Raw genomic sequence first — 26,382 nt, forward strand, 5'->3', positions numbered from 1 at the left:
TAACAGTTTCCAATCTATCTCTCTTGGACTCTTGGAGAGTAGGATGTGGAAATGTCTGTTTATTAGCTGATTTTTTTTTAATTTTTTTTTTCTGTATCCTTTCCGAGGCAATTATAGAGGTGGGGGTCAATGTCTCCTAAGCAACCTTTAGAGTAGTCCCATGAGAAACTCCGTATCAAGAACTGAGTGGGTGTCCTCCCTTTGGTGCATCTGGTTCTCTGCTCCCCTGCTGAGTGCCTGCTGTATCACAGTAGCTGGCAAATAGCTATGGCAGCCTCATTGCCTGCCACCCTGCTGAGCTGTGGAAAGCTGAGTGAAAGCAAGGAAGTGCTAGATACTCCATTGACTCATTCCATCCTTATATCTGAGACAGCACGTCCTCCCTTCCTCATATAGACTTCCTAGGAAGCAAAAGTAGAGTCAAATGACTATCAGCCATCAGCTAAAGCTGTCTCACTATTTGCCCACCCAGAAAGCAGGTTAAAATAGTTGAGGGCTGATTGAGCCTGATTATGGTTATAAGAAACACCAAGCAGATAACTGGTAAAATTGTACTGCCCTTGAAAATCTGGCCATAACCATTTCTGATTGCAGATATTCTCAGCAAGGTCTTTCTCAAACCTAAACTTATGCCTTCATACCAGGTATTGTTGACTCTTCATACTCAAAGGGTCTTTATTTGCTTAGAGGAATTCCAGTAAGTAATTGAAAGGTTGTCTGCTTTTTCTTGTTATTGTTTTGGTTTGTTTTGGAATTTTTTTTGGTGCAAAAATGCTTTTTCCCTAGCATGTTATTGATTTTTAGCTTTTTGAAATAATGTTTGGCTGTTATAGTGAAAAGGCATGGAGTCAGGAGGCACATCAGCCATGTCAGAATGGAGGATGCATTTGCAAAGCTGAGTAGGCTGGTTATTTCCCTTTATTTAGCATTTATGATGTTGTATGTGGATCATTATATCTAGTTTGGGGCTCACTAGTACAAAAAAGGTTTAAAATAATGGAGTTCAGTGGTTAGTCACCAAAATGGTTAAGGAGCAGGAGCCCATGATATACAAAGAAAAGCTGAGAGAAATAGGTTTGTTCYATCTAATTAAGAGCTAGTTAAGAGGAGCTTAGATAATTACTGTCTTCAATTTCCTAAGGGGAGGATAAGAGAATTTGGAGCAGTGCAGCAATAGGATGAGAAGCAACAGACATAAGTTGTAACAAGAGAAATTCTGATTAGAAACTTATGAAATAATCTTTCACTATGAGCATGGTCAAACTATAGTACAAGTTGGCCAGAGATACCATGGTATCTCCCTCCTGGGAGACACTCCAAACTGGAATGGGCAGGATCCTGAGCAACCTGCTCTAAGTTGGTGCTGTTTTGGGAAGGGGGTTGAAAGAGGTGACCTCAGGCAGTCCCTTTCAACTTCAACTAATCTGTCATTGCTTRACACTAACAGTAGAAATATGATATGCTCTAAGGTCAAAGAAAGGCAAGCATAATCTTGTGGTGAAAATAAGAAATCATGAATAAGCCAGGCTCACCAGCTTGAGTCAGAATCTAAACAATTTTAAAATACTGTCACAATGTCTGTCACTAGAAGCAAAAAAATCTTGACTCTCTAGGTCAGATAGAGATAGAGATATGGAGATAGAGGATTTCTATCAGATATCTTCATGAACTTTTTCAAAACTGTGCAGTAATTGTCAGGTAGCTCATAGGAAGTGAGGTTGACAGAGCATGGATGTTGAACAAATGACCTCACATTTAAAGTTTTTGCAACCCTAATCATATTCTGTGTTATCTGGTGCTCTCTGTCTATCCAAGTTTGTGCCTGATTCTGCGGTATTAGTGGGAATAATTCAAGTAATAATTTCTGTGTTCTGCCAATAGTTCATAAGAATGCACAGATTGCTATTCATGCAGGTTTAACGTAGACAAGACCAAATAACAGATAACAAGAAYTGCGTAAGCAAAGCAAAAGTATTTGTGGGGGATTAAGTATATAGAAATTTACTTATACAAACTCATTTAGATGTGGTCCATACAAAAGCTGATTTCTACAAAAATCTCAAACTTCATGATTATTGTGATGTCAAAATTATCCGTGAAATTTCATTTTTACAATTCAAATGTATTTAAGATGGAAAATAGAAAAAAAAAATGTGATTTTTATGTAACTATTTCACAACCAGAAATAAATTCAGATCTCTGAGAATCCCTGTTACTCTTTAGACAAAAAAGAATTAGTACTTATTTTTCCAGTGATCAAAACAGATAAGAGAGGAAATGGAAAGATCAAAATGTTACAGATAAAAAAAAAAAAAAAAAAGAAAGAAAAAAATACACTAAATTAGCAAGTTATGCACAGTATTTGAAAGTCTAAACAGGCTTGTTTGGGTGTCCTCACTCCTACTTTATAATACTGAATCCTGCAGTGATGTGCTGTGGACCTTTCGCTCAGACCTTTCTTCCTATGCTTAGTGACTTCCACTTTTCATTTACTTTGAGCTTTGCATATTGTTTGAATACTGCAATTACTGTAGGAGACCCTAAACAGTAGCACCCTAAACAGTGTTGYAAGTATTATAAATATGTGTGGTGAGCTGAGGAGAAGGAGTGAAAAGAAATAGAAGAGAATAATTGAAGTGCATCAAATAAATATTTGAACAGTTCTTTCAATAGTCCATGTAAGGTCTGTATATGATACTCTCCACTGTAAAACTGTTCAGGAATGTTTAGGGATGTCCAAATCTGTTGTTAATAGGAGTGTTCAGTTTTGTAGAGACTTTGGTTAGGCCCTTGGAGAGCTGCATGTGTGCTTTATTTCTTCAGTGTGCAGTGAAGAAGAAACCAAAACCATTTCAGAAGTTACTGGAAGGACAATAAGTTTTCCACCTCTTTGGGTTCCTTACTCATAGAATTTTTCCAGAGGAGAAGGCAATGTACAAACAAACTCCAAAATACGTTGTTGAAAATTTCGCAGATTTGGGATGTATTTGTGCCAACATTGTCTTGCYGCATATTTCTCATAGACCAACTATCCCAGAGTCCTAAAATACTTGTGTGATGTGGAGATATATGTACATATCTCACTTCGCAGCTTAGGAGGAGGAAAATGGTAATGCAGTGGTATCATATGCTGAGCACTTAGGAACTGACAAGTGGCAGTAGCAAAAGCAGTGGAGTGTTCTAAAGCAGGCGGTGCTGCCTGGAAAATGAAACAGTCCATCTGGGCAGGAAGCCTCTGTGACCACATAGGTTCAGATTTGATAGCCAGCGTGTTTTCCCATGCTTGGGAGAAAGCAAGTAATTTCTTACACAGGCCCCGGATTTAGAAACCCTTGTTTCTGAACTCTTTGGCCTTTATTAGGAATACAGCTGCCATATATATTACTGAAGTATCATTGCCTCTCTCTGCAGAATCTCTCAAACTAAATGCTTTATATTTTCCTTTGCAAAAAGAAGGTGCTGTTTTGCATGAGTCCTTACACTAACAGTATAAAAAGCTGTTTATTTTGCCAATATGTTTCAATATGTATGTGAGAGGAACAAAGGGAGCAAGCAATTAACGCCATAAAGGTCAAATCCTTGTTCTCTAGGAACTCCTTGTATGACCTGGAAAGAGTCACTCAGCTTCTCTGTGTCTCAATTGCCCATCTGTAAAATGGAGTTAAAATACCTACCTCACAGGGGTGTTGTGAGGCTTTCTTAAATAATGTTTGTAAAGTGCTTTGAGATCCTTGGATGAAAAGTGCAGTAAGAAGTCAGTCAAGTTTTTCACTTTTTTATAGTGCAACACCAGAATGCACTTATGTTCAGATGGCTGAAAGTTTTGAAACTATTCCATACATCCTTCATTATAATTTCCCTACTTGTCATATCCTAGGAGCTACAAAGAATAAACTTTGCAAACAAAAATACCCAAATAGGCATGCTTTTGATGGGATGATGGATAAAAAAAGACATCTGGCATTCTTTTTAAACTGTATCTCATATTTCTTGTCCACACAACCACTAGCATACTGAAATATGGCACTGGAACTTTCACCAAATTGTTTCTTTCTGAGAAAAATAAAGAAATAAATACATAAATAATAAATCAAACAGATACTTCTCTCTCAATTAAAAAAAAATGCAATTTGGTCCAAAAATTACAACATTAGGAAGTGGTAGAATAGGTTTTATTCTTAGATGCTTTGCAGTCATTTAACAAAGAGCCATTAAACAACACAATGTAAAGGTAGGTACCCCCATTAAAGATTAAATCTTAGGTAACATAGAAATACGCAATGGAATCAACATCAGATTGATGTTGATCAAAGAAAAGGCACATAAGTTCATACAAAACTGCAAGGATAACATTTTCAGAACTACTTTTAACTAATACAGTAACTAATTTAGTATTTAAGCCTTTGCCTTAGTAAATAAGGGACCCAGGTGCTTCACAGGTCAGAGAGCTCAACAGTCACTAGACAGTGGTCCTGAGCAGGTAAAATAGTACATATAAATATGCTATTCTTCCAAATTAGGTGCTGGTCAGAGAGTATAAGAAAAAATAGTCAGCTGTTAAAGAAACACAAAGTAGAAGATGCAAGAAATGGCCAAAAGTTGAATGAGGAGGAATGAAGCTTGATTAAATATTTTGTTTATCTGCCTCTCTCATCCAGGATTCACACTGCACGTTTCTTCACCTCCACCACCCTTTTTTCTTCTTCTTTTTAGGATTGAACGGGCAGGACAGCTGAAAAGGATATAACCAAACAAACAGAATAAAAAATATTATAGTTACAGGTTTCACCCTGCTTCACCTACTCAAAAGGAATTTACTTGTCTTCACTCATACAGTACGTGATTCGTATTTTGACTTTTCACTGTCGTGGAGGCAAAGCATAAGAAATTCCTCCCATTGGTGATCACTTACATGACTCTCATTCCTGTAAAAACAAGCACAAACCCCATTATTTAGGAAAAAAGAAACCCCAAGGTGTCCTCAGTCCAAAAGTTTGCCTAGAGTATTCACTGCATACTTGAATAGTTCTCTGGGTGACTCATGATACCTGCCTATCCTRCACATCAATATCCTGCTAAACTCAGATTTCTGCTGACTTCACCAGTGTTTCTAGGTGCCTCATCCGAAAATTGAAAGAACCGACTGTTTTGGAGATGTAGCTCACTGCTTCTTTAACTGCTTTTATATTCCTTCTTTCTATTTGACTGCCCATCAGATACAGTTACAAGAAGTGCCTTATAAAAGCAGCAGTTTCCAATAAGCAAGAAAATATTTYTTGGCAACATTTTTTAGACTTAATATTTGAATTAATGTGAGATCTGTTCATACAAACATACTTTAGATATTGATCATTAGTGTATTCAAACATATGACAAAGTGATTATCCAGTAATTCTTAGCTACTTGTATGCAGACATTSAAGATGGATTTTTTTTCAAATAGGAAGCTTAAGAGAGATTCCTTACTTTTACACCAAAAAACCTGATACTCTGATATACTTAATTTTCGAGAAACTGAAACATAAATATGAATTACRATTATCTTGAGAATTACAGGCAACTAAAATAAAAATACACATAAATAGGCAACCCATCATTGACTTTGAATATCTTGTCACTTAAAAATAACATACATACTTCCCTGTTAATTATCCTTCCAGTGTATTAAAGTAGATAATGTATATTACACAACATTTTATCCTTAGAGCATTTTCTTTCCTAGACACCTATCACCTATGAGGTCTGTTGCTTAACTACAGCCTACTATCATCCCAGGATCCCTAACCACTGTGTAGGAGGAACACTTTCTTTTGGCTGAAATATCAATTATTGTGCTGTTGAGCTTTGTATTTAAAACTCTGATATATTGTCTTGTCCACTGACGTTTAAAAAAGATATTTTTACTACAAATGCTTTCCTGTCATCAAAATGTTAGTGTATGAGCCACCTACTACCTGAAATGTCCCACTTTACCTTCTTTAACCCAAGACATGGAAGTCACAGCTTAGAAAGTGCAATGTATTTAAGAGTACTGGTGGTGTAGATACATCAGAGCTGAAAAGATGACATCTCAAGTTGATGGGCTAGCTCTTGAGCAGGTGTTAATTGTCCTAGCTCTACCAATTGCTTTCAATTTCCACCACCTGAAAAACTGGCCTAGCATGTCATTCTAGTGACAGTTTTAGGAAGGTTTTGGTCTTATTTCTTTTTTTTTTTTTTTTTTTCAAGTTGTGATGGAACACATTCAAATACTGTTTGCGTAGCTGATTTACAGAATAATTTTATAAGACATTCATTGGTAAATAATGATGAATTAAGAATTGCCCAGGGAGGTTGTGGAGTCTCCTACTCTGGAGGTCTTCAAAACCCGCCTGGATGCCACCCTGTGCCACATGCTCTAGGTGTGCCTGCATGAGCAGGAAGGTTGGACAAGATGATCTGTAGAGGTCCCTTCCAACCTTAAATATTCTGTGAATCTGTGAAGAAAGACATAACTCTTGAATGAACGTAAGATATCAGAAAATATTCTGTGAATGATATTCATCTGACCAAATGTGGGTATCTTTAAGGTAGACATCTACACTGAGCCAGTTTTCCTGGAGAAACAGGCACTTCTAGTGAGTAATTAATTTCATCCTGAAGAAGGTGTCCTAACCAGGTCAGATGAATTGTCCTCAGGTTCTGTACAGTGGTTCTCTCACTGATCGGAACGGGAACACTGAATAGTTTACTCAGATATAGATGCCTGCCATGCTCATGTCTAAAATTTGGTGAGATGAATCTTGCCCTCAGGGCCTCACATGGACTCCATTTTATTAAGTTGTGCCTCTGTTATTCTACAATTGCTAAAGCAAAACTAAGAGAAACATGGTAGCTTGGTACCATTATGTTACACTATACAGGATAATAGTCTAGAGTCCTATGGTGTATATGCAACTTGATGAATTGGACAAGCATATGTACTTGCAATTATGTTGTGCATATAATTGCTTCTATTTTCATTGAACAAGTCTTTGAAAATTCTTATTTCTACACAGTTTGCCTAGTTAAACTGATAGATTTTAACTTTTACCAATAGTTGAACTAACTGAAATGCCATTTTGATCTTTGCATATAGTTATTGTTTATCTAGAGTTATTGGTGTATGAATGTTTCAAAAGCAATAATTTGCTGTTTAGTGTGTGTTCTTTCTCTTTTGATGAATATAAACTCATCAATAGGAGAATAAGTCCAGTAGTACTCACTCCTTTACCGTCTGCCATATTTGGAAACACAGGAGTGAGATAAGTTTGAAACATAGTCAATTTTGTCATATTAGTAATATATTATATATTATAATCCATAGAACTGTAGATAAAGAAGTGAAAAGAAAAGCCTAAGTATTTAATGTTTTAAATATTATGCTTTAAAAGTATAGTATTTTAGCAGTAGCAATGATTAGCATTGTGATTGTCTTTTTCCTATTGGTATTGTGAAATAAATTCACATGAATAGCAAATAAACCAAAATAGTATCATGGACTATAGAGAATTCACGTAATAAGAGCAGTTGAACTTAACTGCACATGGGCCTTAGTTTTATAGAATTGCTGTATGATTAACAATATTTGACATGCAGTTTGTTTTCTGTCCATGCGATTGCAACAATAGTTCCAACTGTGGCCACTTTTTTTTCTTTTCTTTTCCTTTTTCTTTCTTTGTTTCTTTCTTTGTTTCTGTTTTTTATGCAGAAGACCATCAAATGAATTGTCACAATACTCGAATAATGCAAGACACAGAAAAAGACGATAACAATAATGATGAGTATGATAATTACGATGAACTGGTGGCCAAGTCATTGTTGAATCTTGGCAAAATTGCAGAGGATGCAGCATACAGAGCCAGGACAGAATCAGAAATGAACAGCAATACATCTAATAGTCTGGAAGATGATAGTGACAAAAATGAAAACATTGGTCGGAAAAGTGAGCTGAGTTTAGATTTAGACAGTGATGTTGTTAGGGAAACAGTGGACTCCCTTAAATTACTAGCACAAGGACATGGTGTAGTGCTTTCAGAAAACATTAATGACAGAAATTATGCAGACAATACTTCACAGCAAGATAATAGGAATATGAACTTTGTAATGCTAGGGAAGCCTGTGAACAATGGACTTACAGAAAAAATGGTGGAGGAGAGTGATGAAGAGGTGTGTCTCAGCAGTTTGGAGTGCTTGAGGAACCAGTGTTTTGATCTGGCTAGGAAACTCAGTGAGACAAACTCACAGGAAAGAAATCAACAGCAAAACATGAACACGCGTCAGCATGTCAGGCAAGAAGATGACTTCCAAGGAAGAACACCAGACCGGAATTACTCTGATATGATGAACCTAATGAGGCTTGAAGAACAGTTGAGCCCCAGATCTAGAACTTTTTCTAGCTGTGCAAAGGAGGATGGTTGTCACGAAAGAGACGATGATACCACCTCTATTACTTCAGATAGGTCTGAAGAAGTGTTTGATATGACAAAAGGTAACTTAACCCTGCTTGAGAAAGCAATTGCTTTGGAAACTGAGAGAGCAAAAGCCATGAGAGAAAAAATGGCAGTGGAAGCTGGAAGGAGGGATAATATGAGATCATTTGAGGAACAATCTCCAAGACAACTTTCTGGGGATGACAGGAAGCCTAAACCCAGTGACGGCCATGTCAAAAAGCCATATTATGGTAAAGGTAATATTTCTATATACCGTATGTTATGTCATGAAAAAGTGTGAGCTACCGTGTCAAGTTTTGCGTAGAATTCTGAAGCGATTGATTCCACAAAATGGGAACTTTATTTAAATCGTAGTAGTATGGCATGACTGTAAAATAGCATCATGCTGTAGTTATAAAATAATTCGTTCTGCACTGTTAGAAATATGTATAGTGTTTCAGTGAATATCATTTGGCTAAATTAAAAATAACTCTTCAGGGAAACAAAACAAGAGATCATGTTGAAAGAGGCAAAGATTTTTCTGAAGTTTTAAATACTTTTATAGTAATTTTAATTAAAAAAACAATGGAAAGTTATATTGCAAACTATATCGGATAGAGGGGTTTTATGTAGCAGTTGGTCAATCCGCTGTGAAGTGCATATTTTACAGATTGGATTGGGTAGGTGGCATCGTGATTTATAAAATTATCATCAAATGACAGTTATCGATGAAGCCTCTCCCATCTAAAATGTAGAATTGCCTGATAGAAATTGAACAGTATCAGAATGACCGATAACATAAGATAGAGGCAGTGACTGCACATTAATTATCTTAAGATACTAAGGTAATGGAAACCATTTGCTATGCAAGGCATGGTGTGGCCTGGGCTGAGATCAATAGCAATTTCTTTCTTATGTGCATTCCACTTCACTGGTTTCATTCCATTGTGGAAACAGTTAAGGTGCTGCCTTCACCATAATCCAATATTAAAGATCCCCCCAAAACTGAACAGACTAAAGGTTACCTTTAGAAAGCGTTTTAATTTGTGGGATTATCCTGGTGAGGGTGTGTTGATGTTGCCACACCCCTCTTCAATGTGACTGCATCTAAACATGTAGGGCGTGATGTATAGGGTGTACAATACCTCCTGAGATTCATTGAACACCCTTAATTCCCATTGACTTTAGTGGAAGCTGAGGAGATGGTATTTCTTGGGAGATGCTAAGCAGGGCCTGGATTCTTCTTGTCTTTATTATAACAATATTTGGTTTTATTTCGATAATTGAGATGGTGAGTGATTTTCTCCGTTTATTTTTTTCTTTTTATAAATCCCTGTTTTGAAAAAGTGATACCCTAACATCTGGCTGTGATGTCCAGGCAGGCAGACAGCATGGTCATGGTCAAAGAAAGGTTTTGATATTTTTTTTCAGAAGGCTTAAAGAAAAGTAATGGCCAGTCTMTTAGACAAGCATGGAGACTACTGATGTCAGACAGTCTTCTGCAGTGTATTTGAGAGAAGTTTTGTTTCTTTCAAACTCAGAAATATAGTCCAGTGAATGTTACAGTAACTTGGGGAATTTGGTGAAGACAACTTTACTTAGTGTATTGCTGTATAGCCACGTGGGTGTCGTCATAAATGTTGTTTGTGTATGAAACAGTAGATATATTTTCCCTTTGGCTTATGGCTCTAAGAAAAACACAGAAAATAGGGCAAACCCATATTATTTTTTTAAGAGCTTAGTAACTCTGGTGCTGTCCAGCRTTTCTAGTCTATGTATGCTTAGGAAAACATGCATGTAGATCTACTGTCTCCAAAAAGCTAAGACAATTTCTGACTATAACAAAAATGTGGATTTTCTATTTCAGTAAATTTTCAAGCTTCTTTGAACCACCCTACCTCTTACAAGCTGCAGGCTGAATTGATGATAGGTCCAAACTCCAGCCAGGGATCCAAAGGACAGCCCCTAAAGATTATGGTAGTTTCTACAAAGAAACATTATGGAGTGGATCTTTCTGTGCTTTTCTTTTTTTCTTTTTTTTTTTTTTTTTTTTCAGTAAAGGAGGAAAGAAAAACAGATTCCTTCCTTACTTTAAAAAAAAATATGTAGAAAACACTACTGCCATTGTTGAGAGAGGAAGCTTTAAGTGAGGAGATTGATTGTATCATTTATTTTTAACTCCCATAAAATTTTACAGATATTCACAAAAAAAAAAAAAAAATCCCAACATTTTATGATATGATGAAGTAGAAACATTTGGGGTGTACAAATATTCAGTGGGACTACCTTCTGTCTTCTGGAGTTCTGCTCTCAGAGATTGCTAAAATTACTATTAAGGGACTACAAACTATTTTTTCCATGCCATTTAAAGCCTTCTAAACAGGCCTTCTTCTGAAATTTAAGAATTTTAAAACTTTTAAAGTAGAATGATAACATTCATGCAGGCCATATTCCCATTGTGGCAAGGAATGAGGAAAAGTTACATAATTAAGCTGCATTACTTTCCCCATTAACAGTAAAGGTTTTATGAAAGAGTATCCAGTGTTTCCTCTAAAGTTGAAAGTTTTAGTTGGATGTCTTCCATTAAAAGCAATGGGAAATTGTGGAAGTATAATTTTGTGCAAGTTTTGAAAACATTAAGATTAGTGTACAGCATCTTTTCTGACTCATGAGACCATAAAGGCTCTTAAGGTGTTGATATATGCTCTAATTTTATAGTATAGAATTTTAAAATTTTATATTATATAATTTTATAATTCTATAACATCTTCAGATACAGAGGGGGAGTTGCGTGATGCTGTAGGACGTAAGTGTCTGGATCCTCAGCTCCTCTAAATTAGAATACCTCCATTGACCTCAGTGAAGTTATGACAAAAAATAGTAGCTTAAGTTTCTGTCATTTAAAATCTCTAAAAAGCCATTATGGTCTGTTACTCATCTACATTTTTTGCAGTCTTTGAATATTATTATATTTACATAATCTATATTTCATTTACATTATTTTTTTCACTTCTCCAGTACTTCTACACATCCCAAAGTACTTGACATTAAGAGTTGTTTAGAGTTGTGTATGTATGTAGCTGTGGGCTTGGTGTTCTAGTGGTCTCAGCACAGGCCTCTCTGGTAGGAATTCTAATCCCTCCTCTGACATTTACTCCTTCTGTGGCCTTGGGTTTAACTTTTTAAGCTCTTTATTTCAATTTCTTGAGATAAAAGATTACAATATTATCAGGAGTGTTCTGATAACTGTATAACACTTTGAAGATGCATTTATATTTGTATTTCTTGTTAAAAACTATGAAACAAAGAAGTGTATCTTACAAACATGCAGGCTAAGTAAAACAAAACTTTCACATTCACAGACTCCATTTGCAAAAGCCAAGCTTTAAATATGGCATTAAAAATTAAGAAAAGAAATAAGATATGGAGATCTAAATAATTTCTCTAAAAATCAAGGTTTTTAGGAAAGACTTGGAATGTAAGAGTATGTAAGAACTATCAGAGGGAAGTGAAGAAAAAATAAGTCTGCAATTAAATGTTACCTTTGGCTTGTGTTTCTACATGCTTAAAAATGGCTTGTATATGAAGTTCTGCAAGTACTGAATTTTCTGCTGATTGTACTGAGTGTTGCATTTGTTGATGCTGGGGTGGAATTTAATATAAAGCATAAAGGAAAACAAGTAGAAAAGTCTTATTTTCTAAAGAAGAAAGCATAAATCCTGAAGCAAAGCAGCAATGAAATGACAAAAGCTTAATGAAATGACAAAATGCTTAAATGAAGATAGCTCGGATTTGGTACTGAAAGGTGGATGGACTAATAAAAAAAAAAAAAAAGGAAAAAACAGAAAGGGGATGTTGGTTGATTTTTGAGCTAAAATGGTATCAATMAGAATATCCTGAATTTTATTCTTTAAATACCAGTGTAAAAATTGCTATTAGTTTCCCATATCCGACAACTGTGGTTAACGTGATGTGATTTAACATGTTATCATGTGCTGCGCTGGAAGTCTAGGGATGTTATTTTACAAATGTTCTGTTACAGGAAACAAGCTGATGAATTGTATGAGGAAGTTCTAGTTCAGGATTAATTTCACCAGCAGAACTTCTTGGCCGAAATCTTTAATTTGTTGGAAAAAATATGTCCATTTAGACTTTTTGTTGATTTGTACACAGCTTTAATATTCTAAAAGATTATTAGCTATATAAGCATGTGAATTTTCAAGTGTTGTATATGTATGTCTGTAATGGCCCCAAATTTACACCGCAAGTGATACTTTTAGWAATTCTGTTTGCAATGTTTATCCCACCGTAATTTTTGAAGAGAAAAGAGCATATATTATTTCTACAACTTCATGAAGAATTTAAAGAAAACAGAGTCATCTGCTCAGAGAGCCTTGGAAAAGGGATTTATTCATGCTGACTTGTTAAATCRTTATACTAAAGAGCTGGTTTTGTTACTCTTAGGACATTGAACTTCTGTGACAGCACATTTGCAGACTTTAATACATCAGGCAAATAAGAATGAAAAGAAGGGAAACTCCAGCTAAACATTTTCCAAATGACCTTACACACTTCAGCTGGTGCTTACCAGCAGAAAATTGATTGACAGTGGTTTGGCTTTGCTATAAAAAGGTCATTTTCCAATCACTATGAGGGCCATTACTGTGATCATAGGAGCCTGCAGTCTGAAAAGATGATAACAGGATAAAAATGACAAAACTATGTTAAGTAGAAGGTTTTTTTCTTCTAGTTTTCATAAGAACATTTACTAAAAGTAATTGACATCATTAAATGAACCTTCTTACAGAAATGTGGAAAGCATCATTCACTTGACACATTTGTTGTAAATTATAGATCCCTCAAGAACAGAAAAGAAAGAGAGCAAATGTCCTACCCCTGGGTGTGATGGAACGGGCCATGTAACGGGGCTTTACCCCCATCACCGCAGTTTGTCAGGATGCCCACACAAAGATAGGGTCCCTCCAGAAAGTAAGTCCACATTGTTTCATGGAAACCGGGGATAAAACTACAAAGATTTTTTCTAGCATGCTTTTTAAACCTTTTATTTATTTAAAAACGTTGATTTCATTTTTCCATATGGTATGTCTCAACTTAGTCAACTGTTCTGTGTTATAGTTTTTCCTTTATTCCATCATTTCCATTCTCTACTAACTTCTACACTAAAAAGAACAACTTTTAAAGCTGTATTCTTTGATTTTTTAAGGATACTAGATTATTTTTAAGGAGTATTCAGTCAACAAAGAAAAAGATTTCCAGAAAATGTGCACTGCTTTTACTTCTGCGTGCTGATGTCACGTCAGCTGTCCCTGTTGTCATGTACAAGAATAATTGTCCTTGAAAAATTTGAAAAACTTGAAAACCCCTTTTCTGGTAATTTTTCTTTTCTTTCTTGAAGATAACTTATACTAACCTAATTTCTGTTATTAAAAAATAACAATTTGGCTGTTGACTTAGCTGAGCAACATTTTAAGCAATATTCCCCAAAATTTCCCACATGGGTAGAATTTCCTATGATGTCATTTCCTATGGATTCCCTGCAAGAGAAATGCATCTGAAAGCAGGAGGCTCCATTTCTGGAAGTCACTTCCTTGGCTGGTAGAAATTGGCATGGTCCTTCGGAACCTAATTGCTCTGTGCTGATTTACACCAGGTAAGCATCTAGCTAAGATCCAGTTCTCCTTCATGCTGTTTTTAAAAAATGGAATTATTCCATTGAAGTTTGGGCCTAAATCTACCCTGTCCTTCACTGACCCAATCTCAATGGATTTACAGCAGCGTAAAGGAAAAGTTAAAGACAGTAAAGGCTGAAATAATCCTCAGTTTCCAAAGGGAAGTAGATTCTGAAGAATAAGAAAGCAGAAGTCAATTAGCACACCAAGAATGGCAGATGTAAAAAGTGTCATTTTAGAGTGGCTTCTTCCAGAAGTAAAGTAACAAGGAAATACTTGAGGAAACTTTGCTATATCTTGGTCTATCTCTGAATACAGGAAAAAAAAAAAATACATTCGTTTCTCTGCTTTTCAAGACCCAGTAATTTTCCAAAGCACAAATATTTATTCAGTTGCTCAAAGTCCTCTCATTTTTATAAATGGCAAATAAAAAGCTCTTTTGAAGACCTTGTAAATCAAAGAAGAATATAGCTTTAAACTGTTTGCATGCTCTTATACCTACTAAAATGAAGAAGGTGAGCTCATCTTTTTATTTTTTTCCTGTGATGTTGGCCTTGTGAAGCATGTTTCAAGAACAGCTTTGAACAGTAGGAATTTCAGAGTAAAGCTTTTGCATCTATACACGTTTTAGTACACTGATGATGTAATGATGATGGTTATCTCCTAATCAGTATCTGCAGTTAAATTCTCAAGTCTTTGCACAGCTTTTATTCAGTTCTTTACTCAATCGAGGAATTCACTGATTTTGTTACAGTTTCATTGAGTGAGAACTAAATACAGGCTTCCAGATTAGTTCTTGTATGAGAAAACCAGAACTTTGCAGGGCTGGATGGCCTCTTTCTTATGTGATGGACTGCCATGCAGCTCTGAGATATGGATTCAGATATGACTAATGTCATACAAAAGAAATTACTTTAGTCTAATTTCTGTTTAGCGTTACCAAAAAGCTGTCAACAATTTGGCCTCCAATAGCATGGGCTTTGTCATTCGGAAAAGAACTGCTTTGAGTGGCTTTGGGAGGACATTTTCCATCCAGCTTGCAGTGGATGCTGATGCAAATCAGTTTACTTGCTTAAGCTTGTAGCACTTCTTTCTTTCTTCCGTAGCTTTTTTTCCCGACCATCCCTCARCTTTTTAAGTGCTTATTTTTAGTTTTTGCTCTTAAAAAAAGATGACATTTTTCACATTTGTAGAGAATAGAGATAAGGAAAGGACCAATTTTGCTCATCATATAGATATGAATGGTATATCTATACAGATATGGGCAGAACTGGACCCTAGCTCAATTGAGCTGGCTTGTAGTTAGTGTTAAATTCTGATAAGATATATGCTGAGGTGTATTTAAAATAATTCAGTGTTCTACCAGTATAACTTGGAAGTGCATTTTTATCTTTGAAGTTTGATACTGTGTATGTAACACTGTATATTATGAATGCATACCTTTTCTGAAGAATTTTCCCAGTCCATAATTTTGTACTGGACTCACGATTTACCATTGAGCTGATCTCTGCCCGGAGTTTTTGTGTGAAGAAGATGTTGGAAGTCTTCTGCCTCACACTGTTGCACCAGAGACACGTTAGCTTTAGGTTATAACCTAAATAGCCTCATAACTTTCGAACCTGTTACCCTGTGTTAATGATCAGAGGGTTGCAATACTTCCTTCTCTCATCAGGCTTTTTTGGCTATCTGTGTCACGTGTATTTTGAGGAATGCTGGTTGTTAATGAATCGTGCTTTGTTTTGAAATGGTTTCATATATACTGGGACTTGMTTTTTTTTTTCTTGTTTTCATACTCTGCTGTTTTCTCTTACTCTCCTTGTCAAGTTCTTGCCATGCATGAAAATGTTCTTAAGTGTCCTACACCAGGCTGCACAGGCCGGGGCCACGTAAATAGCAACAGGAATTCCCACCGAAGGTAAGGATGCCATCGCTGGACTCCAGGCTAGAGGGAACAGTGCGTCCGAACTGCAGCCCTGCTAGCGGTCCTTTGGTAGGGGGGAGTGTGAGTGAGTGTTTGCTTGCTCTGTTTTCACGATTGGCAGATGGTGCTTTGTGTGCTGTGTTCACTTCAGAGAGAAACATGTCTTCGTGTGTCTTGTGAGGAAGACAAATGCCCGTTTGCTTCACTACGGCTGAACTGATGCACAGAAGGCATTTTGAGCATCCTTTTAGCTTTTTGGGTGGATTTTCCCCTTTGTTTTGGTATTAGCCAAACTCCTTATGAGTATGTCACAGAAAACAGGAAGAGTCTGCCAACGTCAACAAGATCAGGGAGAGTCCTTGTTCTGACACTTCACCCTCTTCACAGATTATTTCACAGTGCATGAAAAATTCCACTCTATTCATAGAAGTAATTTTGTAGAGATAAGAAACAGCATTTTAAGTACACAGATATTACAGGAGTTAACTTTTCTGCTACCCAAAACCTCAACTCAAAAGTCCTTATTCAGATAAAATGAAGGGAAATTATAAAAAATGTCTTATTAAATTAAAAAATGAGACAACAGAAATCTCGCATGTTCTAGTCAAACAAGAGAAATTTAAGGAGAACTGCAGCTTTTTGATAGGTTCCTAGGTGATTTCTATAGATATTTACAGAAGGGATGTCATTGTCTGTTAGATTCAGTCAGACGAATAACAGAATCATTTAAATATTAAGTTTTGCTCTGTTATGATTTTCCCATAGAGGAACAGTGTCTTGTCTTACTACTTTAAAAAATGCTAGGAAACCTGGATAGAGAACAAAAGTAACTGTGCAAGGTTCGTATAATCAATCTCCTTTTTTTACTGTTAATCATAGTGTGAAGGCTTAAGAGACCATGCAGGTCCTGGATGTGCAGTCTTACCAAGCTCTGGGTTACTACATGTTAGCTGCATGTCTCCCAGCACACTCTTGCAGGCATCAGTCCATTAAAATAAGCCCTGGCCCCCCTCTCTTCGCTGCACTGATGCTGCCAGTAGATGCAGCAAAAATCTCCGAGGAGGCTCCATAGGAATTACTGCAGGATTAGGGCAGCGGGGCGTCACTGGGCACCCAGGGAGGGACGTCTGCAGTCAGTGCTTACCTCTTTCTGCAGCTTTTGGGGCATTTTGCTCTGCTTCACTATTTTTTTGTTGTTCTTTTTTTTTTTTTTTTTTCTTTTTTTTCCTATAGAGAGGGTAACAACTGGGAATGCACTGATTTGCCTTTCACTTCAATTTCCTTTCCCATGGAGAGCACAGAGAGCTGCGGTCACATAAGCACGCAATAGGCTATGACAGGGAAAGGGCCCCCTCCATTGCCAGATCACACGTTTTTAGAGCTTCACTAAGAGCACCATCTGCTGGCATTATTATATTTATTTTCCACTGTTCTAAATCTTTTCCAGAAGAATCAGACTTACTGTTGTCACTTCAGTAATAGTTCAGCATTTGCAAATTTAACTGAATTGCAATTCCAGTTCAGCAGTTCTTTCACCATCTACTCTTAGAACTTACATTGGTGGTTGAAATTCATGAACAAACACTGAGTATAACATATTTGAGATGTAGATTTAGAAACCCAAGGCCAAATTTTGCACTTGTTTATAATGCCTTATAAAGATGGAATGAATTAATATAGCTGAGTGAAGTATAAAGCAGCACAAGATTTGGCCTGTATGGTGTTGTCATTGAATCATCTTTCACAACCATTTCAGTGGCAACATTTGTGGATGTGTAGAAGGTCTCATGTCTGCTCACAGAGCTGCACAGCAGATTCCAATTTAAATCCTCCTTTCCTTCTGATATGTTCACTGGCGGACATCCGTGAATAATCTGTGCATGTATGGTCAGAGATCTACTGTGCAACTTTGAAAGCAGAATAGAGGAAGTCTATTCTAGAGAAAATATATATGACCAAGAAGTTTTGGAAACTCTTCCTTCAGATTCTTCCTGATGCTGGCTAAGGAGGAGAAGGAGTAATTGGATCAGTGCTATAATGTGAAACTGCACAGGACAAGACAATTAAATTTCCTTTCTGTAATTGCAGCCTCTCTGGATGTCCTATTGCTGCAGCAGAGAAACTGGCTAAAGCTCAAGAGAAGCATCAGAACTGTGATGTGTCAAAATCAAACCAGGCATCAGATCGGGTTTTAAGGTATTAGAAATCACTATAATACTTATTATTATGCAGAATTCGTCAAACATTCACCTAATCTGAGAATTTATATTTATATACATTGTATATCTCCTTTAAAGAACAGTTAGAATTAGGGCTTCTGGATCCAATTCTCTCAGTGTTTATTTCCCACTCAATTTACATGGGGGAGGGTTGGTAATTATTTTGGCAAATACATGTAAAGCTGAAAAGCTCATTTTTGTCTTAGGCATTGTTTGGTGTAAAGATGACTGCTGGAGTGCAAAGTCTAAGAACAATGTGAAAAAAAGTTGGTATCTTTTGGGAATAAACTAATATTTACCGGTAAGTCTTGGTTTTTTCAGCAGGCTTTTACTAGTAAATATCAGTTTAAATTAAACCAGAAGCCCTATTTGCTTTACAAAACTGACAGTACACTTTTGGCAGCTCACTTCAAAAAATGCCAGATATACCTTAGATTCCAAAATAAGATCAGGATTAGTTCTTTATTTCTGTTCCCCCACTCACTGCCAGGCAGGATTGAAAGAAAAAAATGTTTTTTTCTTATTTGTTTATTTATTTTCATATGGAAGGACCTGGAACCAGTCTGGCATAAATATCCCCTTTTTCTCCATACATCTAGTTTTTACACAAGGCTGAATCCACTTTTGCACTATTGTCTCCACATTTGAGACCTGCAGGTGGAAAAAAATACATTTCTAGGAAGCTGGAGAATGAAGGATACCTGTAAAGGAACTAGACTTCTGCATAAATGTCCCAGCCTTATGCTGATAATGCCCCAAGAGCTGCAGAATTTCTCCATGGATGCTGTGGTATCTGTGGGCTAGGATGGGTACATCCCTCCCTGCTGCTTCAGAATTTGGAGGAACTGCCACAGTTTAAGTTTCCAGACTTCCCATAGACCTCTTAGTATTTGGTAATCCTCTAAATTTAAAATCTGATAGGGTGATTTAAAATGAAAGTTTTCTGTTATATTACCCACATCATTCTTTGAATATTCTCTTAAAATTTCATCTAATCTTGATGGTCTTTTCAAAAACAGTTGTTTATGCAGCTAAGAAAACTGAATTATATTTCACATCTGCAAAAGATTTTTTGTGGTGTCTGTTGACTTTGTTTTCTCTCCTAGATTGTTTTTGATGGTCTTCATCTTAACTGCCCATAATTCAAATTGTTCTGTCTTTCATAGAGCGTCCCAGAGAGTTTTCTTAGAGATGGATGCCTTAAAATTGCTTAACAAAAAACACCCATTCAGGGGATAACATAGTTTCTCACTGATGGAAAAAAAGCAAATAAAAAAATGTAGGGGCATTTATCTATGCTYCCCAGAAAGATATCAGTGAAGTCAGATGCCACACAGAGAAGGCTACTGCTCTAAATCAGTGTCTTATTTACAGGCAATCTCCCTGTATAACTGCACTGGAACTTCTGTCAGTGAGTTTGCCTTGTGTTTGAGATTTGATAGGCAACCCAAATAATGCTGTCATCCTAGACCCTGCTTCCCTTCTGCTTTTTAAGTATTTTTAAGTATTTTAAGTATTTTTAAAGTATTTTTAAGTATTTAAGATGAGGAGCTTCACAGATTTTTAATAAAATTTGCATGCAGACAACTGATTTGGTGACATAGGTGTTCAAAATGTAATCTTGAATATTTGTCTTCATCCCAGTTTCCATCCCACTTGCATTTAAAATTTCTTACTTAAAAAGACATCAAATTCATGGTACTTCTGTGCCACAAAAATTTTCAATTTTCATTGAATGTGCAGGATCTGAATTTCTTTTTTTTAAACTAAATATAAATTATCTTGAGCTCGGATCAAAATATTATTCTTATCAGCTTGTTGTATAAATTAGCCCACTGTATTTTGTGAGGAAGAAGTCTCTAAAGGAACCAGCATACATAAATCAAACAGAATAGTATGACTAATGTGATTTCTTAGGTAATCTTTATATATATCCCACCTAAATTCTATGAAAATGAATTAATTCATAAATACATGATATTCAAAACTATTTCTTACTGCTTATCACATTGCATTTTGTCAGTCAGCATGATGATTCTTCAATCTTGACTGAATTTATGTTCCTATGAATGTTCCTTCCATTTTCTATGCTTATAAGTGCAGTAGGAAAAGCAAGGAAAGGAAGCAAGAAAGAAAGAAAAAAGAAAAAAGAAAAAAGAAAAAAGAAAAAAGAAAAAAGAAGGGCTTGATTCTATAATTTTTGGTTCCAGTAGAAGCAGCTCAGATGTGCTAGTCATCATCTTTACCTGCTGCAAAGTGCAGTAGGTGGACATGCAGCACTGGGCTGCATTTAGTTCCTATGACCCATTCATGTAACACTTTCTTATATAATCAAGGTTTGCAGGATCTGACCTTCATTTATTTTCCTCATGTATAGACAGCTGATGACTTCTCTTTCCATATGCAGAAGAGACTAGGACAGTGGAGGAATTCCCTGCAGCTTTCTTTCTTTGAAACTTCACAAGTTTCTTTAATGGACTAAGTGAGATTAATGAAGGCTTTTCCTGACTCTCCTCATGATCCTAAAGAAAAGTTTATCTGATAAAATTTTATTCCACATTCATTTATAAGCCCTTCCTTGTTGTGTGCAGCTGTATCAATGACCGCAGCTCCTGCCAGGACCTTGCATTTAAGGGTCAGCAGGACCTGCTCCAAAGCAGATCAAAGTCGACAGAGGTTGTATGAAAGTCTCCTATGTATTTCTCAAGATGAACATGGTTTTTTATATTAAAGGATGAAACAGGTCTATTTCATCTATGGATGAAACCATACAGGAAAATGACATTCAACTCCATTGAAACAAATTTAGAGGGAACACTATTACTTAAGTGAAGCTTTCAGTGCCTTTGCTTTTCGGCATTTAAAGGAACTTGTCTGAGCTCTTTCTGTCAGTCAGATTGCCCCTCTGTAATTCACCTCCCAAAAGAGAAAATGTTTGCTATGTGATGCAATTATGTAGGGGAAGACAAGCCCTGAAGTATTTTAAAACAGAATTTTAAAATACTTTTAGCTACAGGGCACATTTAGCAGTATTAGATTTTTTTTTCTAGGCTTTGTTCAATAAAATATATATTGTTTGTCTGCTGAAAATAACCAAACCAAGCAAATGCAATAATATATTGCTGTCTCTTGAGTACAAGAAATAACTAAGATTTTCTAATCTGAGCTATAAATTATGCACAGACACAGTAAACTGAACTGCATCTAACAAACTTTACATATCTTTAATTTCTAGGCCCATGTGCTTTGTTAAGCAATTGGAGATCCCTCAGTATGGCTACAGAAACAATGTCCCCACCACCACACCCCGCTCCAACTTGGCCAAGGAACTAGAGAAATACTCTAAGACTACGTTTGAATATAACAGTTATGACAACCATGCCTATGGCAAGAGAGCCATAGCTCCCAAGGTGCAATCCAGGGATATATCCCCCAAAGGATATGATGGTAGGAGGTGCACACTCTTATACATCAGAGACAAGTTTGCAGTTAATCATGTTGTTGTATATGTAAACATCATACAAATAAGACATGTTTTCATGTTCATGTAGTATTATGAGGAATGCTGTCATGTGTAAGTTATATTTAAAGGCCTTCTTTAAAAGCATTGTTTTATATGGTTGCTTGCTTCAGGATTATTGCGCTGCAAAAGAACATCTCCAGCTATTAAGCTCCTGGGATATATTGAAACAACAATAAAAGCTAAATAACAGAGCTAGTCCTTGTGGTGCAGGAGCAATGTATGATATTGCTGTCTGGGAGACCTGTCCTCATGGGTCAAGTTAGGTTTCTGGCTTCTGTACAATAGTTCAGGTAACTCATACAAATTACAGACTGGCTCTGTGGGGATGCCAATGTAGAAAAGTGGATCTCATTGCACTTCAGATATCACTGCTATTTATTAATGAGGCATTTCTGCACATTTTGTCCTCATGAATACGTGTGTTGAATTCTCAGGAAAACCTCACATAGATAATGTGTTCAAGATTTGACAGAAAAAACAATGGATCGTATCTGTTGGGCAAGAGGATTTGTGTTAGGGAGAGAAATGCACTGCAAGATAAAGCATGAGGATTTGGATTCAACCCTTCAAGAGTATTGAAAATATACAAATTGTATGTGTACATATAGACACATATATGCATATATGCAAACATGCATATGTATATGTGTATATATAAACATGACTATGTTTATGTGTATATATTTTATAAATCTGTACCTTTATATTTTTCTCTTTTTTTTTCAGAATGTAAAATGGGGGGGAGAGGAGGGATATCAGTTAAAATATTTGATACTACTTACTGACTAGTCTAGAAATTTTTAGATAGATTCAGATTGTTGTGTAGGACAAGAGAAATAAATATTTCTGTTGCCTGACATTCAAAAGTAGGTAAGTGGAGTCAGGGAAAATTGTTTGAGCTTCTACCTTCATATTTCTGRTATTTTGGTTTCTGATATAATCAATGGGCATGTTCCTCCACCATTGCAGAACACATAAGGGTCATAAAAGTTATATACTTTTTTGAGTAAAACTGCCTTTTTTCTTTAAGTCTTCCTTCTCTCATATTCTTGTCTTGTTTGCATTTGTCAAATCAGGGTTTGAATGTTTTTAAAATAATGCACTAATTGCATGTAACTTACTGTAGATGGTAAGCTGATAGATTTATATTCACATAAGGTAAAAGAGACGTTTACTGTGGTGTATAAGGTATATGTTCTGTCTACTTTTGCAGAGGATGAAGAGTATTTCTAAGGAACTCGTGGATGTGTATATTTAGGGCTGAAGTTTCTGATATTTAAGCAAGTGGTATTTCTTTATCTCTTTTAAGATTTTATCTCAGCAAAGGATTACAAATTACACTTTTGAATCTTACAAAATCACCAGAATTTGAAAACACATGTAATGTTAAACAGAAATTTAAACATAGCCTTAAATGAGGAAAGATTATGTTAATTTAGCTGATTATCTTTATATACTCACTTTCCTTGAACTAGAAGCTTTACTAGAAGCTTTACTTTGAAATAATATTGATAATATTTGGAGTAATAAAAGTTTTTGCACTATACAGTGATAGGAGCCAGAGAGAGAGGTTCTGGATGCATGTGACTCGTTGAATATTATCTTCTGATCCCGCAGTGAAATAGAATATTGCCTTTTCTGAGAAGGATGTAGCTACTTGTAGTTTGTATAGCCAGTACGTGTGGTTCTTGTGTACCAAGAGCAGCTCATGCCATTAGCGATGTAGCAGGTTGTTCAACAAATGAAGGCTAATTTCCTATGGATCTGTTCCATTCCGCTGGCTCTGCAGGAGGCAGCACAGGCTGTAGCTGGTTCCAAGTGGTGTGTGCTGTGCTGCTTGGCCAGACAGGCCTGCCGGCTGGCCAGCAAGCAGGACCAAACACTGCAAAGGCACCGTGCAGTTCTCTGGCCATGAGGAACCTCGCTGGAGATTTTCTTTGTACCCAACCAGTGATTTTCATGAAACTTTAGGATCTCCGTATCTCTGATAACTGTCCTGTCATGCTTATCTTAAATAGGTGAAAGGGTTCTGAAGTTCTTCAAGAGAATCAACCAAGATTGTACAACAATCCAGGGAAATCCTGGACAGGCTGAGATCAGTTTGGGCACTGACTTAAAATGGGCCAAGGATTTTGCTAGCAGTTGTTGTAATATAAAGAAGACTTCAGGAGGACAGTCTCAATATGAAAGAGTCACCTTTCCTCAATGAACTGAGCAGTATTTCTAAGTAATTTCAAATTTGTTCCTAAAGTGAATTATTAATTATTGCTARTAAAGCTGTTGTGAAGGTACAGATACACTTCTCAGGTATGCCAGTGAATGCGCTTATGTAAGATCAGATTTAGTTCTAAGATGTCATCCTGCACAAAACTGAAAGGCAGCCAGGGAATTTGAAAGAAAACAGGAGTTTACTTTTTCAAACAATGTAAATTGATAACAGATTTAGAAATTCTCTAGGGATAAGGAAAATAATTTGATGTTTGTATCTTTCATTAGTTATAAGATAATGCTGTATTTCTGTCATCACAGAAAGGTACAGTTGTGAGTGACGTGAACATAGATAGCTCATTTGGATTGTTTTTTTTTTTTTTTCCAGTAAGCTGAAATAAAAAGCAAACAGGAACAGGGATAGAACATGCTCATAGTTCTTCAGGAATCAGTTCTGATTGTGTTTGTGGGCTTGTTTTTCCTTTGAGACCAGTTTCGTAGTGGGTCACGTCTTGGCCTCGTTTACTGCAGCAGAGAGAAGACAGACAGACTGAACAGGCAAAGGTGACAGCAACCTTTTCAGTTGCTCAGATGATGCAGGGGAGCTCCTCTCATCCCATGTCCCTCAAAAACCTGCTTCTCTCACTCAAAAATCTGAGAAGATGGCAGGGGTGGGTTACAATGTCAGCATCTACATGTTATTTAGTCACCTCTTTCATAAGGAGAAGGATACTTCTCTGATGCAATTCAGCTCCTCCTAAAGAAGATATTTAAAGTTGGTCAGATGGTCATTCCCTCAAATTTCCTATTTTTCTTTCCTGATTGTAGAGGAAACCTGTAATGACTAGGTCAGATATCCAAAGTCAGGTGAGATGTATAAACCAGAAATTGTGCTGGAGCTTTAATTAATTTTCATAACAAAATCAGTGTCTAGGCAATGGTGGGGATTAGGGTGCCTAGTTAGAATTTACTTCTTTTCCAGCTGTCTTAGTTTGATCCTTTAAGTTGATGGGGTCTTTGTCGTTCCTCTGCTACTAATTGGTAGGCTGTAGACTGAGGCATTCTTTGAAATCAATCACTAGGCATGTGTGATGGAAGGCCAGGAGGCAAGATCAGGTCTTGGATATRGATATATCAGGTACACTTGGATATGGATCTAGTGAGATGTGTGTCCAGTAGTTTCTGGGAAGATTGTTCTCCACATTTGATTTCAGTGCTGAATCATAAAGTGTAGGTGGACCTCAGAGCTTCCAAAAACTTGGTGCCACAGAGATGGGCAGCATAGCAGAATTCCAGTGTTTTACTTGATATCGAGATAATGCAGCCTTCCTTTTGTTATACATGAACTTGATTTAATTCATTGTAAATTGGTGATCTATGTTTCTCCTGAAAAGCTAATGTGAAATTAGTAGCCTAGCTTATGCCATTCATTTTAAAATGTCCTGTTACGGTCAAGTTAAAATGACTATGGCCATTCCTCTTTGAATAAGATTTGCTTAAATCATTGGTTTAACTAAAAGCTAGCAAATACATAGATGGTGTGTAGCACTTTTCACCTTCAAAGTGTTTGGCAAGTGAATCACAACACAACTGCATTTTAGGAGCATCTTTCTGTTTATAAGGAAAATTAATTCTAAACATATTGTAGCTTGACCAAGGCCACAGAGGAGCCAGTATCAGAGCCTGCTTGAGCTTTTGACAGTTATTCCTAAGCTTACTGTCTCTCTCACTTTCTCTAACACACATGCTCATATACATGATTTCCCATGTAGTATGTCTTTAATATTTATTTGTGACCTACTATAATATGTCTAACTTTTTTTCAAGTGACATAAGCCTTATTCATTTGCTTGAATTTTGAAAGATGCAGAAAGATTTTGCAAGACAAATTCAGTGGTACAGGGTTGAGGTTATTGATACTTGCTGTGTTAACACAGTAAAAACTGAAATACTCAGTTTCCTTCCTGAAGTAKAGGAAAATTCTTACATGGGTAAATGGTCACCGCTGACCACTCTATTAATAATGAAACTCTTGAGAAATAGTTCACAGGTTTATTGTCGGGGAATGCCCCGCAAGAGTAGTGCTACTACATGTATAGAGCAACTCCGTTTGATCAATGTGTAGCTTTCACTTAAAATAAGCACACTCTGTGTGCTTTCCTGAGAAAACTCCATCTGTTATGAATTAAGTGAAATACTATTTTATTTACAGTAAAAATAATACCTTTTTTTTTTCTTTTTTTTTTTTTTTAAGGAAGGAAAAGGATGGCAAAAGCCAAAAACAGTTCAAGAGAATTTTACTTTCAGATTTTCCCTTTGAATCCTGTCTGCTTACCAAAGCAGACTCCAGTTCACCAACGGGCTATGCTCGT

The 26,382-nt window shown here is 36.4% G+C and overlaps 1 protein-coding gene across 6 annotated transcripts in view; it reads left to right on the forward strand.

Annotated features, from left to right (window-relative positions):
* Positions 1 to 26,382, forward strand: part of MYT1L (myelin transcription factor 1 like) — a 293,470-nt gene that overhangs the window by 203,502 nt on the left and 63,586 nt on the right. For 5 of the 6 annotated variants that reach the window (XM_026037051.1, XM_026037052.1, XM_026037048.1 and 2 more), the window contains 5 exons: positions 7,729 to 8,700; positions 13,304 to 13,438; positions 15,964 to 16,054; positions 18,149 to 18,256; positions 21,515 to 21,726. In XM_026037051.1, coding sequence (XP_025892836.1) covers positions 7,729 to 8,700; positions 13,304 to 13,438; positions 15,964 to 16,054; positions 18,149 to 18,256; positions 21,515 to 21,726 — 1,518 coding nt within the window. Of the gene's footprint in view, positions 1 to 7,728; positions 8,707 to 13,303; positions 13,439 to 15,963; positions 16,055 to 18,148; positions 18,257 to 21,514; positions 21,727 to 26,382 lie in introns of all 6 variants that reach the window. The other variant, XM_026037054.1, reaches the window with a different exon arrangement.

Source organism: Nothoprocta perdicaria, unplaced genomic scaffold, assembly GCF_003342845.1.
Source record: "Nothoprocta perdicaria isolate Ctin4 unplaced genomic scaffold, notPer1 scaffold_19, whole genome shotgun sequence".
NCBI lineage: Eukaryota > Metazoa > Chordata > Aves > Tinamiformes > Tinamidae > Nothoprocta > Nothoprocta perdicaria.